This window comes from Gossypium hirsutum, chromosome A13, assembly GCF_007990345.1.
Source record: "Gossypium hirsutum isolate 1008001.06 chromosome A13, Gossypium_hirsutum_v2.1, whole genome shotgun sequence".
Classification (NCBI taxonomy): Eukaryota; Viridiplantae; Streptophyta; class Magnoliopsida; order Malvales; family Malvaceae; genus Gossypium; species Gossypium hirsutum.
The window spans coordinates 3,737,678-3,750,926 of NC_053436.1; the positions used below are offsets into that span (position 1 = coordinate 3,737,678).

Sequence of the window (13,249 nt, forward strand, 5' to 3'; positions counted from 1 at the left end):
GGATACTGGAATGGAAGGTATTGGAGGTATTTTGAGGACTTGCATAACAACAGTTTAATTACATTTTCATTCCCATTTATTTTGTGTTGACCCAAGTCATATGGAGGTGCTAGCTATTATATAAGCAGTCTGTTGGGTTTTAAATCAAACCAAAGATCAAAAACAATAAAATTATGTTGAAAGATGAAAAACAGAAACAAGAATCGGATGTTGAAGGAGAAAAAAAGACTTCTCTCTTACTTCATCCAGCAAAAATAACTTGTACATATATGGTTCTATTACATTGAAAGAAAACGAACTTAACTTGCATTAGTATCCAAGCTGTAAAATTAGCTTAATAATAACCTAAAAGCTACTAAATCAGCTAAGTACTTGTCTGATCCTTAGCTAATCAAAAAGTTACAATCAGACTAATAAAAGTCACATGTTACAAAAAAAACTTAATAACCGAAATACATAATGGTCAATAGGGGCTGCTAGGTCACTTGCATGCTGCTGCATTGTGGCTGGATTACTTGCATGCTGCTGCATTATGGCCACCTTTCAACACTCCTCCTTGGCTACAAAGCAGTAAACTCCAATTTCCTTATTCAAATGCTCGAACCCATTGGCAGCTAATGGTTTGATCAAAATGTTTGCAAGTTAAACCTCCGAGCAGTAATGGATCAAGTTGATTTCCTTTGATAATTGATAAACCATAATATATACATATTTTTACCCCATGCTTGGCATATTTTTGGAAGGATTATCATAAGATTTAATGAATTTGATGCTCCTAATCCTTTAATTTCATGTTTTATACCCAGGAGAGCTTAGGATAGCAAAAAGAGTAAGAAACGGACCAAAAATGGACAATTAGGCCTAATTCAGTATTTCACACGGCCTAGGCACTTCTACACGGGTAATCCACATGCCCGTGTGTCATGGTTGTATCGACATTAAACCAAGTCAGAATTCACAAGGCCTGAGCACCTTTACACCGGCGTGGCACACGGTCGTGTTCCTGTCGAGCACAAGTCTAATTCTATTCAGATACGGGCATTCCAAAGTCTATAAAAACACCCGAGAGGAGGAATCAAGGGGGCATGCAGAGTAGAAGGCAGAAAATACTCAAAGATAGCCATCGGAATAAGCTCGGAAGCAAGATCTACTTCAAGACTGAAGATCTCCATTCAATTTCCTTAGAAGTTCTTTGGGTTTTTTTATGTTTTGTTGTTTTCCCAATTTTGAGATGTTTTTCATTATTATGAACTAAATTCCCTAAATACCTAAGGGAGATGAAACCTAAGACGAATCTTATTACTATTTGATTTATATGATAAATACTTGTTCTTATTCTTAATTACGAGTTTTAATCCTTGCTTTAATATTCCAGGATATTAATTCAGGTTTTGGTGTACTTATTCAATTGAGCAAAAGTCTTTGTTTAAGAGTTGATCCCTTATAATTAAGCGGAGTTGCATGCAATCCTAGAGATAGGACGACATAAACCAGCCGGATTAGAGTCAAATCTAATAAGGGAATCCATAGATCAAGTTAATGTGACAATAGGGTTTTTAATTAGAAAGAGCTTTCGATTAATCAACCTAGAGTCAATTGTTTTTAGTCTCGAGAGAGATATTAACATAAATTAGGGATTTCTACGGATTAAGTCAAATGAATAAATTGTCTAATTCAAAAAGAATAAATGAAGTCTAAGTGAATTCTTCCTTGGGTATTGTCTTCTCCATCGGTTTTCTAAACAGTATTCTTCAACTTTTATCTCTGTCGTAATCTTAGTTAAGTAGATAGTTAGTATTAGTTAAAACATTCCTTTATTTATTAGGCTAAATAATAAAAAGATAGTAATTACTAGTACTTTTAGTCCTTGTGGATACGATATTTCCATTCTCACCATAACTATACTACTGTTCGATAGGTGCGCTTGCCTTAGTCGAATTTTTAGTTAGTTTAGCGACCATCAATAATTCTGCGTCCCTCACAAAATGGTACTTTATCTTGAAATACTTGGTCTTGCCATGAAACACAGGGTTCTTAACAATTGCAACAACTGACTGATTGTCAAATTTGATCTTTGTTGCTTCCATTTGATCAGCATTCAAGTCATTTAAGAGTTTTCTAAGTCAAATGGCTTGATTAACAGCAGTAGCAGCTGTAATATACTCTGTCTCTATAGTGGATTGAGCTACTGTCTATTTCTTCTTAGAGCTCCAACTAAAAACTCCTGAACCTAGGGTGAAGAAGTAGCTCGATGTGCTTTTCATATCATCATCTAAACCAGCCCAATCATTGTCTGAATAGCCAACCAACTTCAGCTCATCAGCTCTCTCAAACTTTACATCATAGCTTAAAGTTCCTTTGACATACCTTAAGACTCTTTTAGCAGCCTTGAAATAAGCTCCATTGCAGCAATGCATAAACCTCGATAGAAGGCTAACAGCATACATGATGTCTGGCTTTGTTGCTGTCAAATAGAGTAGGCAACCAATCAGACTTCTGTAGCTCTTCTCATCGACACGATTATGGTCACTATTGCTTAAGATTTTTTCACCTAGTGCCACAGGAGTGCTAGCAGGTTTGCAGTTTGCCATGCAAAATTTGCTTAGAACCTTCAATGCAAAAGCTTTCTGGCTTATGAAAATACTATGATCATTCTGATTCACTTTCATACTAAGGAAGTAGGCCATCAAACCTAAATTAGTCATCTCAAAAACATCTTTCATCTACTTTTTGAATTCTTCAATCAGCTCACTTCTGCAACTAGTAACCAATAAGTCATCTACATAAAGTGACACAATCAGCAGAGTTTTGTGTTCTGATTTCTTCACATAAAGTGTAGGTTCACTGACACTTTTCTCGAACCCAAGCCTAAACAGGTATGTATCCATCTTGTCATACCAGGCCATTGGTGCCTGCTTCAGACCATACAAGGCATTTTTCAGCTTGTAGGCCTTGTTCTTTTCATCAGGAACCTTGAACACATCTGGTTGTTCAATGAAAATTTCTTCTTTAAGGAATCCATTTAAAAATGCTGATTTAACATCTAACTGATGCACTTTCCATTACTTCTAAGCAGCCAAGGCAAATAACAGCCTTACGGTGTCCAACCTTGCAACTGGTGCAAAGGTTTCAAAGAAATCGATCCGATGCTGCTGACTGTACTCCTTCACAACCAGTTTAGCTTTATGCTTGTTCAGTGACCCATCTGCATTGTTTTTGGTCCTAAACACCCATTTTACACCAATAACCTTTCTGTTTGCTAGTCTATCAACCAGCTCCCATGTGTCACTTTTTGTGGATTATCCTTAATTCAACCTTCATTGCTTCTTTCCAACAACCCTCTCTTGCAGCCTCATCAAAGTAGGAAGGCTCAATAATGGTCATATCACACCTCTCATAGATATCCATTAAGGTTTTAGTGTCTCTAGCAGGTGGATCATCAAAATCATCTTTATTTTCAACTTTAATTTTAGCTTGCTGCAAATCAAGATTATGCCAGTCTTGCTCCGACAATCTTGCATCTGTTTCATCCCATTTTCAATAGCTTCCTTCATTGAATTTCATATCCCTACTCACAACAATCCTTTTAGTAGATGGATCAAAGACTCTATATCATTTCTTCACACTACTGTAGCCAACACAAACTCTAGGCATGGATCTCCTTTCTAGTTTAGTTCTTTTCTCAGCTAGCACTAATGTATAGCATAAGTAGCCAAACACTTTCAAGAGTGAGACATTTGGTTTTTGACCAATCCAAGCTTCAAAAAGTGTTTTGCCCTTAACTACATTATTTGGCAGCCTATTTAACAAATACACAGAAGTATTTACTACCTCAGCCCGAAAATTGTTAAGCATCTTGCCCTAAATAGTAGACACCTGGCCATATCAAGAACAGTCATGTTCTTCCTCTCACAAACACCATTCTGTTATGGTGTGTAGATAGTGGTTAATTGATGCTGAATTCCAACTTAATCACAAATCTTCTGGAGCTTTTGAGACACATACTTAGTCCTATTATTTGACCTCAACATCTTCAGCTTGTAACTTGCTGGATTCCCATCCAATGCCTTAAACTTGCAGAATAAATTAGGCACATTTGACTTTTGTTTCAAGAAATTCACCCAACAAAATCTGGTGCAATCATCAGTACAAACACAAAATACCTGCTTCCATTTAAAGAAGAGGTCTTCACAGGTCCACAACTGTCTGTATGGACCAATTAGAGCCTCTCTTGAGCTCTCCAAGCTTTGTTAACAAGAAAAAGTAGTCTGGTCTGCTTACCAAGTTGACAAACATCACACACATCATTTTTAAGCTCGATCCTGGACATGTCTTCAACTAAGCTCATTTTGTGTAGTAAACTTAGTGACTTATAGTTCACATGCCCTATCCTATTGTGCCATAAACATGATTCATCAGCTAGAGCTATATGTGCCTTTGTTTCTAATTGATTCACATCCAAAATGAAAGAACTGTCATGCATAGCTACTCTCACCAGCACTTGATCAAAAAATCCTTGATCACACAAGTTTTTCCTTCAAAAACAAGGGAGTAACCCTTCTCCAACAACTAACCAACACTAAGTAGATTCTGGTCAATATCAGGTACAAAGAGAATTTCTGAGATAGTTTTTTTACCTGACTAAGTGCAAATCACAACCTTGCCCTTGCCTTTGGCCTCTATGAACTCACCATTCCCAATTTTGACTTTGGACACAAAACTGGTGTCTAGCTCCCTGAACATACCTTTGTCTGAAGCCATGTGATGAATGCAGCCACTGTCAATCAGCCAATTTTTCCTGACTTTGCTCGAGCTTGCAAAGTAGGAGGTAGTAAAGACTTGCTTCTCTTGAGCTTGGACATCCTCAGCAGCTTGAGCTTGATTCTGCTGTTGTGGTTGTGTTCTTGCTTTGTTCTTGCAAACTTTCTCAATATGGCCAAGTTGCTTTGCAGCTTCTACATTGAATGTCAGGCCTGTACCAATAGTATTTTTCCAAATGAGTGGACTTCTTGTAGTGAGTGCATGGTGGAAACTTCTTTTTGGCAGCATCCTTCTTCCCTTTCTATTTCTTTTCTGGCCAAGGCTTCTTGCCCTTGTAACTTGAGCTTGAGCTTGAGCCCTTTCTATCCCTGGCCTGAAAGGCTCCCTTAGGATGCTCCTCCATTCTGTTTGCTCTTCTTTGCTCTTGTGCATAGAGAGCATTTATCAGTTCTGTCAAGGGTATAGCTAATAGGTCCCTCGAGTCTTCCAGAGAAGAGATTTTTGACTCATACTTCTCTGGTAGAGTTGTAACGACTTTTTAAACTATCCTCTGGCCACTAAACTCATCTCCAAGTAGTCTTATATTGTTGACTGTGGCCATAATGCTGTCATCATACTGCTTGATGGTTTTAGACTCCTTCATCCTTAGATTCTCGAAGTCCCTTATCAAATTTATCAACTGTTGTTGCCTAGTCTTGTCTGACCCTTGAAACTCTTCCTTGAGTCTTTCCCAGGCCTGCTTTGGAGAGTCACAAGCCGTTATCCTTGTGAAAATAACATCTGAAACTCTATTTTAAAGGCATGACATAGTCTTATACTTTTTGGTAATGTCCTCATTATGCTGCCTGATTTGAGCTATGGTCGGGTTAGCTCTCAAAGGTGGTGGCTCTATGTCAGCTAGAACAACACTCCACAAATTGTGAGCCTACAGATATGTCTTCATTTTCACAGCCCAAATGTTATAGTTTTTACCAGCAAAGACAGGTGGTGGTGGTGGTGAAAAGTTCATCCTTTTGCAGCAACTGATCAAGCCAACAAGGATAGCTTCTGTTTCTTTTCTTTCAAGCACGAGTCACTCAAAAAATCAACACACAACAAATGCCCTCAAAGAAGACAGGCTCTTGATACCATTTGTTGGGTTTTAAATCAAACCAAAGATAAAAAACAATGAATTTGTGTTGAAAGATGAAAAATAAAAACAAAAATCGAATGTTGAAGGAGAAAAAAATTGACTTCTATCTTACTTAATCCAACAAAAATAACTTGTACATATATGGTTCTATTACATTGAAAGAAAACAAACTTAACTTGCACTAGCATCCAAGCTGTAAAATCAGCTTAATGATAACCTAAAAGCTACTAAATCAGCTAAGTACTTGTCTGATCCTTAGCTAATCAAAAAGTTACAATCAGACTAATAACCGAAATACATAATGGTCAATAGCTTGCTGCTGCATTCTGGTCGAGTTACTTGCATGCTGCTGCATTGTGGCCACCTTTCAACACAGTCTCAATTTTATTTTAGTTACTGACTTTTATGCTGCTGTATTGTGACTCGAATATGTCACTTGTTGAATAAATAAATACAGTGATAAAATATTTTGCACAAGTTGAGTACATATAGAACTATACTTCTACTATTTGATTTTGATTAAAACATGTTTTTTTAAGTTTAAATAAATGTAGTCGAAACTTCTATTGTATCATTTATTTTTCAACATTCTCCCCTCCCCCTGAAAGGATTTCTACGTAAAATCTGTGTGTTCTCACTTTTCTTATTTTGTGATCATTCTATTATCATTATCGACATTTATTATAACAGTATCCATTATCAATAATTTTCTATATGACTTTTACAATGATTTAACTGCCGTTATAATAAATTAATCTGTTTCTTTTGCTATTTATTGCAAAATATGTTAGATAAAATTTAAATAAAGAATCATAATCTATATATTATATAAAACTAACTCCTAAACAACCATAAGAATTAATAGAGGTATTTTAGGTAGTAAAAAAAAATTAATAGAGATAATTTAGACATTAAATTCAATAAGGGTTATTTAGAAATTTTGCAAAAAATAATAATTTATTTATAAATTTTAAATATTATTATATTTTAGTTATTTTTATTTATTATTTAATTTATAAATAAATATACTTATATATAATTGATTTTTTTCTTTTTTTCGTTAATTATGTATAGTTGGTCCTATAATGCAAGCAAAAACAAAAAAATTAGTTTATTTATAAATTTTAAATTTTATTATGTTTTTAATTTTTTATGTATAAAAAATCTATTTGTATATAATTAATTTATTAATTAACTATAGACAAGTTAAAGAGAAAAGGCTTTATATAAGATTTGGTATTTAAACTTGGAATTTTTTTAATTCGGTATCTAATTTTTTTTTTTTTACAATTTGGTATCTAAATTTGGCGTTGTAAAATCTATTGGCCTAAAAAATGCTGTTTCGTTTTCACTTACATCGTCAGGGCAACTGCATCCCTTTTCTAAACAAACGCCATTATTTCCACATGCCAATGGGTAACTACATGGATCAATGGGGAGTAGATCAGTCCCCTCCCACCCCGATTCTTTCAACTCATATGCCTTCAAGTGGCCATCACTTTCCAACTGTATAAAATTAGCTGAGTCCGCTACGTGGAAACTCCCGAACTTCCCATTTTGGAATTCAGGTTTAGTAGAGAGAATAGAACTTTGGCAATAGGATTAGGAAGGATCTGAATCCATATAAGCAACGATTTACCTTCAATGACAGCAAATGTGTACAGGCCTTGACTTGAATCGGCTGAGGATACATTGGCCCTCAATTTCTACCTTGACTTTAACCTTTGACCACGAACTAAAGAGTCCCTTGGATGGTCAAAGGACTGCCAAACGATGTAGTTGGTTTTGTCAAAGAACATGAGGTTTCCCTCTGCAGTTAAGTTTAACCTAGAAATGGACTTGCCTGGGGTGTTCGGGGGCCAAGCCACAGTATCATTTGCATCTTTCAAGTTAATTTGCCTTCTTAAGTGAGTTCCAAGAGTACCTGCATCTCAACTGGATTGTTCCGATTAGCGGACCATACCACTTGGATAGAAAAGCTGGAATTACCTTCAGAACTACTCTTGGAGATGGAGACAGTGTTAGACTTGTAAAATAAATCTAAAATAAAACTGAATAAATTAGGATTTATCATATCAAATCATCAAGAATAAATCAAGAATAAAACTAGATTTAGAAAATATTTGCTCTCTCTTCCCTAATGATGGGATATTAGAAAAGATATCTTGTATACAATTTGGGGACCATAATCCTAATATTTATAACCTTGGCATATTAGTTCTAATAAAATTTTAATTAGCCTATCATTAATTAGAATTTGATTAGAACTCAATTATTAGAGTATCTACACATATTTTACCCATACTTTATTTAATAATTAAAGCCCAATAAAATTCTAACCAAATTAACATGTAATTACCCTTATTATATATGTGATGTCCATATTTTCCAACAATCTCCCACTTGGACCACATATATATATACATACTAATTACTCTATAATTAAATTCAATTATATAACCTTATGAGCCCAAAATTTTACTATCACATCCAAAAGATATTCTGAACAATCTGTCCATTAATTATGTTAACACAGAACCAAGGCGACTTTCGTTACATATATCATAACTAAATTCATCCATGATCACGTATATTAACACAACCAAATGACATAGATCAAGTATGGATGTGTAGCATGGAAATTACATGTAATATGATCTAAACATGTCTATTTCCAACTAATCCTCCTTAGTGAGATCAAACCTTACCAAAATCAAAGTGTGAATAAACCAAATAAACTTTATTTCTGTAGAAAATAAACTTTATATCTTTAAACTGAAATAACTGAAAATGTGTTTATAACATAAAAGCATTTAAAAATACAAACTCCCTCTAAAACTAAATATCATTTAAATGACATTGCACCCATATAAGCAGTGTGCTCTTATAAAACCTTAGGTGTAGTTTTTTAGTAAGAGGATCCGCAATCATGAAGTTTGTTTTAATATGATTTATAAGCACCTAACCACTCTGAACTTTTTCTTTAACAACCAAGAACTTGAAGTCTATGTATTTTTTACTTTGATGTGCTCCTATTGCTATTGGAATAAAATACTGCAATTTGTTTTCACAATTTGCACCATAGTGACAAAATATTGTATCAATATTCCATCAAAACCGGAGTTCTGTATATATGATGATCTCTAACTGATTAGAACTCTGATATGTAAGCATGTAATCTTTTATTCTCTGAAAATACCTTATAACCCTCTTAAATGCTATTCAATGGTCCAAACCAGGGTTGCCTAAAATATCTACCTAACATCCCAATAATGTATACAATATTCCAATGTATACAAACCTGAATGTACATTAGACTTTCCACTACCAAAATGTAAAAAATCTTATACATTTTTATAATCTCAAAATCATTTTTAGGGCATTGATTGAGGCTATACTTATTATTGACAAGCATTATATCATTAACATAAAAAACCAAATATAGAATCTTACTCCCACTAAACTTATGGTATATACGATTATCAACAAAATTCATCTCTAAACTGAATAAGATAATCATTTGGTAAAATTTGTAATAATATTGACGAGAAGTTTGCTTAAGCCCATAGATGAAGTTCTTTGCAAATCATTAATTTTGAAACATTAGACACAAAGCTTTCTAATTGCACCATATAAATGTATGATCAATGTTACCATTGAGAAACCATTAACTTAATATTCATCTGATGTAGCTTAATGTCAAAATATTCCACTAAAGCCATTATAACTATTTCTCTAGTAGACCTTTTTAATGACATTCATTCTTGGGGTTGTTAAGTTTGTTCTTCTGGAACAATTACCTCATCTTGAATAGAGAGTTGTTCAACATTGTATTATTGAGATTCTAGATTCACTTCTTAATCAATAATAGATATGAGAACCTAAACATCGTCAAAAGTGATAGTAGGAACTGAGTTGTAATCTAATTCCTCCTCAAAAGCAATGTCTCTAACCTTATTTCTCCCTCCAAACTCAACATCCTCAAAATGTTGCAATTCTCGTCTCAAAAATATTCTTAATTGTGGGATCATAAAAATCATAGCCCATAGATCATTCAGAATTTCCTTAACCCTTAACTTTATAGACATCAAAGAAGTCAGAAGTGATGTCATTTTAACCTTATCGTTTTTAACAACACGTTTCTCAATTTCGTCAAGAAAACCTTGGCCTGAGTAATATTTTCAAATTCTGTGCCCCCAAAAGCTTCTGAAATGATGTGCTTCATAATCATTAGACTCTTACAATTTGAACGATCTCACCTCTCAAAATCCCTTTTAACATAGGGATACTTTCCGCAGTGAGAGGTGCGAGTAGTTTTTCCCTTAGTACAAGGTCTATGTTCATATAGCCAAACACTATAAGTAAGTGCTTTTTCCATTCATTGAAATTAGTTCCATTAAGCATGTGTATAGAATTTATATTAGCAGATATTATGGCAGTAGAAGATGAATTAGCTGAATATTGAACAAAATAAGCTCACATCAATATTCATAGGTAAACAATAAATTCAAGATAATGGCTAATCCCATCTCAAGATACCAAACACAACATTAATATCAAGTCTTTGGACAATAATATTAACAGTAACCGGTACTATTGTTGTAGCAATCAAACATTGACAATGAATTATGTCAAACAATCAATTAATCTTTGGACTAACATATTGCTCATATAAAATACCTTATAATTGTCACACATTTATCACCACAGTTGTCGTTGAAATTCTACCAAATATTAACTTACCTTTGGATCAATTAATAAATGCATGAATCACAAAAACATGTAATCATCTTAAGATTTTAAATAAATTAATTTACGCAAAAGAGGTCATTTTGGTGGCATTTTGTTTCAACTAATCTATTTAAAATATTAGACATCCTTAATTAAAATCCAAAACCAAAATCTGAATTTATTTGTTTCTAAATATTTTTCTTAATTTCATTGTTCAATCAAATTAAAAGATAATAGTATACATATGTAAATATATTTATCCCAAAACAACATATAATGATGTTGACAAATATAATAATAACCATAAATAACCTCACATTAGACTTCAAATTTAAACCAAAATAATTTGAATAAAGATAAACATCATCTCAAGATATCTAACACTCCATTAATATTTATCTTTAGACAAAATATTAATTTGTAAGTGATATATTGATGTAATAATCAAATATTGACAATAAGAACATGTCAAACCATAAATCTTCCTTTGGACCAATTTATTGCTTACATGTAAAACCGAATAATTGTCACATGTTTATTACCATAGTTGCACATGTAATATTATTAACATTCATTTGGGCCAATCAATATTAACATAACTTAAGTTACATCCACACAACCTTTTATATTTTAAAATAAAATAATTTATACAAAAAAACACTTTGGTGACTTATTGCTTCAATGAAGTTATTTTAAAATATATATAAACATACCAATATTCAAATTTAATATTTACCCAATAGTTAAATGTCAAAATTATTATTTTATTACTTTATAGACTCCAAAATAACCCAAAATAAGGTTGTTTTAATAATGCAATAAAAAACCAAAAACCTTAATTTTTTGACTATTTCTTTTTTCTTTTTTTGGTTCCGAAACCATATATATCAAAACCAAACATAAATAATGTAGTGGTTCAAAGCCAAATAATTAACAAGCACATGCATTCATAATTTTGATATTGATAAAAACACCAAAGCAATTCACGCATATATATGTAATCATAATTAAATAGAACTTACCCTAAATTTATCATGTAAATCTAAAATTGTATTTATGATTAAACAAATATTCACATGAATACTTGAAAAATATTTTCAAGCCAATAAATCTAAAAAAAACAAAATCATAATAGTTGGCATATCACACAATTCATATAATAAATCATATCATCATAATTTAACCAAATATTTGGAACCATAAGATGCCAAAACCTAAGATGATAGAACCAAACTTAAAACCAAAATATTTAAATATGTATATAGTTGACATGAATTTGCACCAAAACACCTATAAAATTGAATATATAACCATAAACAAAAAAAAATTAATAACTTCAGCGATATCCATCAAAACTTAATTTCACCAATTAAACTATAAAAGATATCTTATTGAATAATGATTATAAACACTTATTCACACAAACTATAATCATGCATTAATATTCAAAATCATTGATATGCATATAATATGTATACACATAATATATACATACAATTATAATAATAATATAATACTGGCTTGTCTTACATATTTAATGTAAACTCAAATTTGTATTTGTAAGGCCGAATTTCTGCCCGGACCCATCTCAAAATACCAAAACAACTAAAAAGCACAAAAACTAAATGTCCAGCCCAATTACTAAGACCAATCCAAAATAACCTAACCCAATACCACCATGGCCCAAAACAGAAGCATAGCCAGGAACCCTAGCAGTTTCTGCTTACGCCGCAATGACCCCAACAGCCCCGGTCTCCACAAACTCCGTACGCCCCACGCCCGTACATGCCAGCTGCCTTGCCACGATACCTGGTACCTACAAACAGACAAGAGGACAACAGCAAAATAGAGACAGAAAAAGAACGAGCTGATTTTTGTATATTTTTCATTTTTTTCCTTTATTTTGTTTTTCGGCTAAAAAAGCAAAAGAAAATATAATGTAATGTTTACACAGACACACACAACAAAAAAAATCAATACCGAAAAGCTTGAAAAGAAAAAAGTCTCCACAAGGTGATTTTAATCTCGTTTTTCTTTTGATTTAGTTTCTGTTTTCTTTGATTTATCTACCGCATAAAAAAAACGAATAAAGGGGAGGGCAAATCAAATACAAAGAAATCAATTTTGTTTAAAGAAAAAGAGAGAGGAGACCTTATCTTGCAGATATGCGGAAGGTTCTTCTCACTTCGTTGCAATCGAAGTTGAAAAGAGATCTCAAGGCTGAAAGTTCTCCATCGTTGGCAGGTTCAGGCCATCGTCTGCGCTGTCGGCCACCGGATCTAGTGGTGGTTCGCTGCTGCAAGTTTATTGACTGAAACCCTAGTTGAAAGGGTTAGGAATTTCGGGGGTTTTTTTTAGAAAAATGGTTTTGTAAGCTTTTAAAATATAAATGTATAATAAAAGCTATATTAAATTTAAAGTGGTGCAATTAAGAGGGTGGAAACCCGCATGTTGACCTGCTCATTAGGCTGGAATTGCGCATTTCCACCTTAAAAAGGGTAATTTTCGCGGACAGTCCCTCCCATTTGCACCACTTTTAATTTAATCCTATTCCATTTCTTTCATTTTTGCCCTGAACTTTGCACGCCAATCCAATTTAGTCCGCGCTTGAATGCTTTTTTTTTG

The 13,249-nt window shown here is 33.2% G+C and overlaps 1 protein-coding gene and 1 long non-coding RNA gene across 2 annotated transcripts; both read right to left on the reverse strand.

The window, feature by feature from the left end:
* Positions 1–2,192: 2,192 nt before the first annotated feature.
* Positions 2,193–2,723, reverse strand: LOC107911164 (uncharacterized mitochondrial protein AtMg00810-like). The gene has a single exon (XM_016839049.1). The coding sequence runs from the start codon at positions 2,721–2,723 to the stop codon at positions 2,193–2,195; it is 531 nt and encodes a 176-aa protein (XP_016694538.1).
* Positions 2,724–12,084: 9,361 nt separating this feature from the next.
* Positions 12,085–13,249, reverse strand: LOC107913545 (uncharacterized). Its single transcript, XR_001688559.2, has 2 exons — positions 12,776–13,249; positions 12,085–12,440 (listed from the first exon to the last, which is right to left on the reverse strand). It is a non-coding gene; the product is annotated as an uncharacterized lncRNA (long non-coding RNA).

What these genes read in the sequence shown, in the direction of transcription:
- LOC107911164 (XM_016839049.1), bottom strand. Translation starts at nt 2,723, where the DNA reads ATGAAAGATGTTTTTGAGATGACTAATTTAGGTTTGATGGCCTACTTC.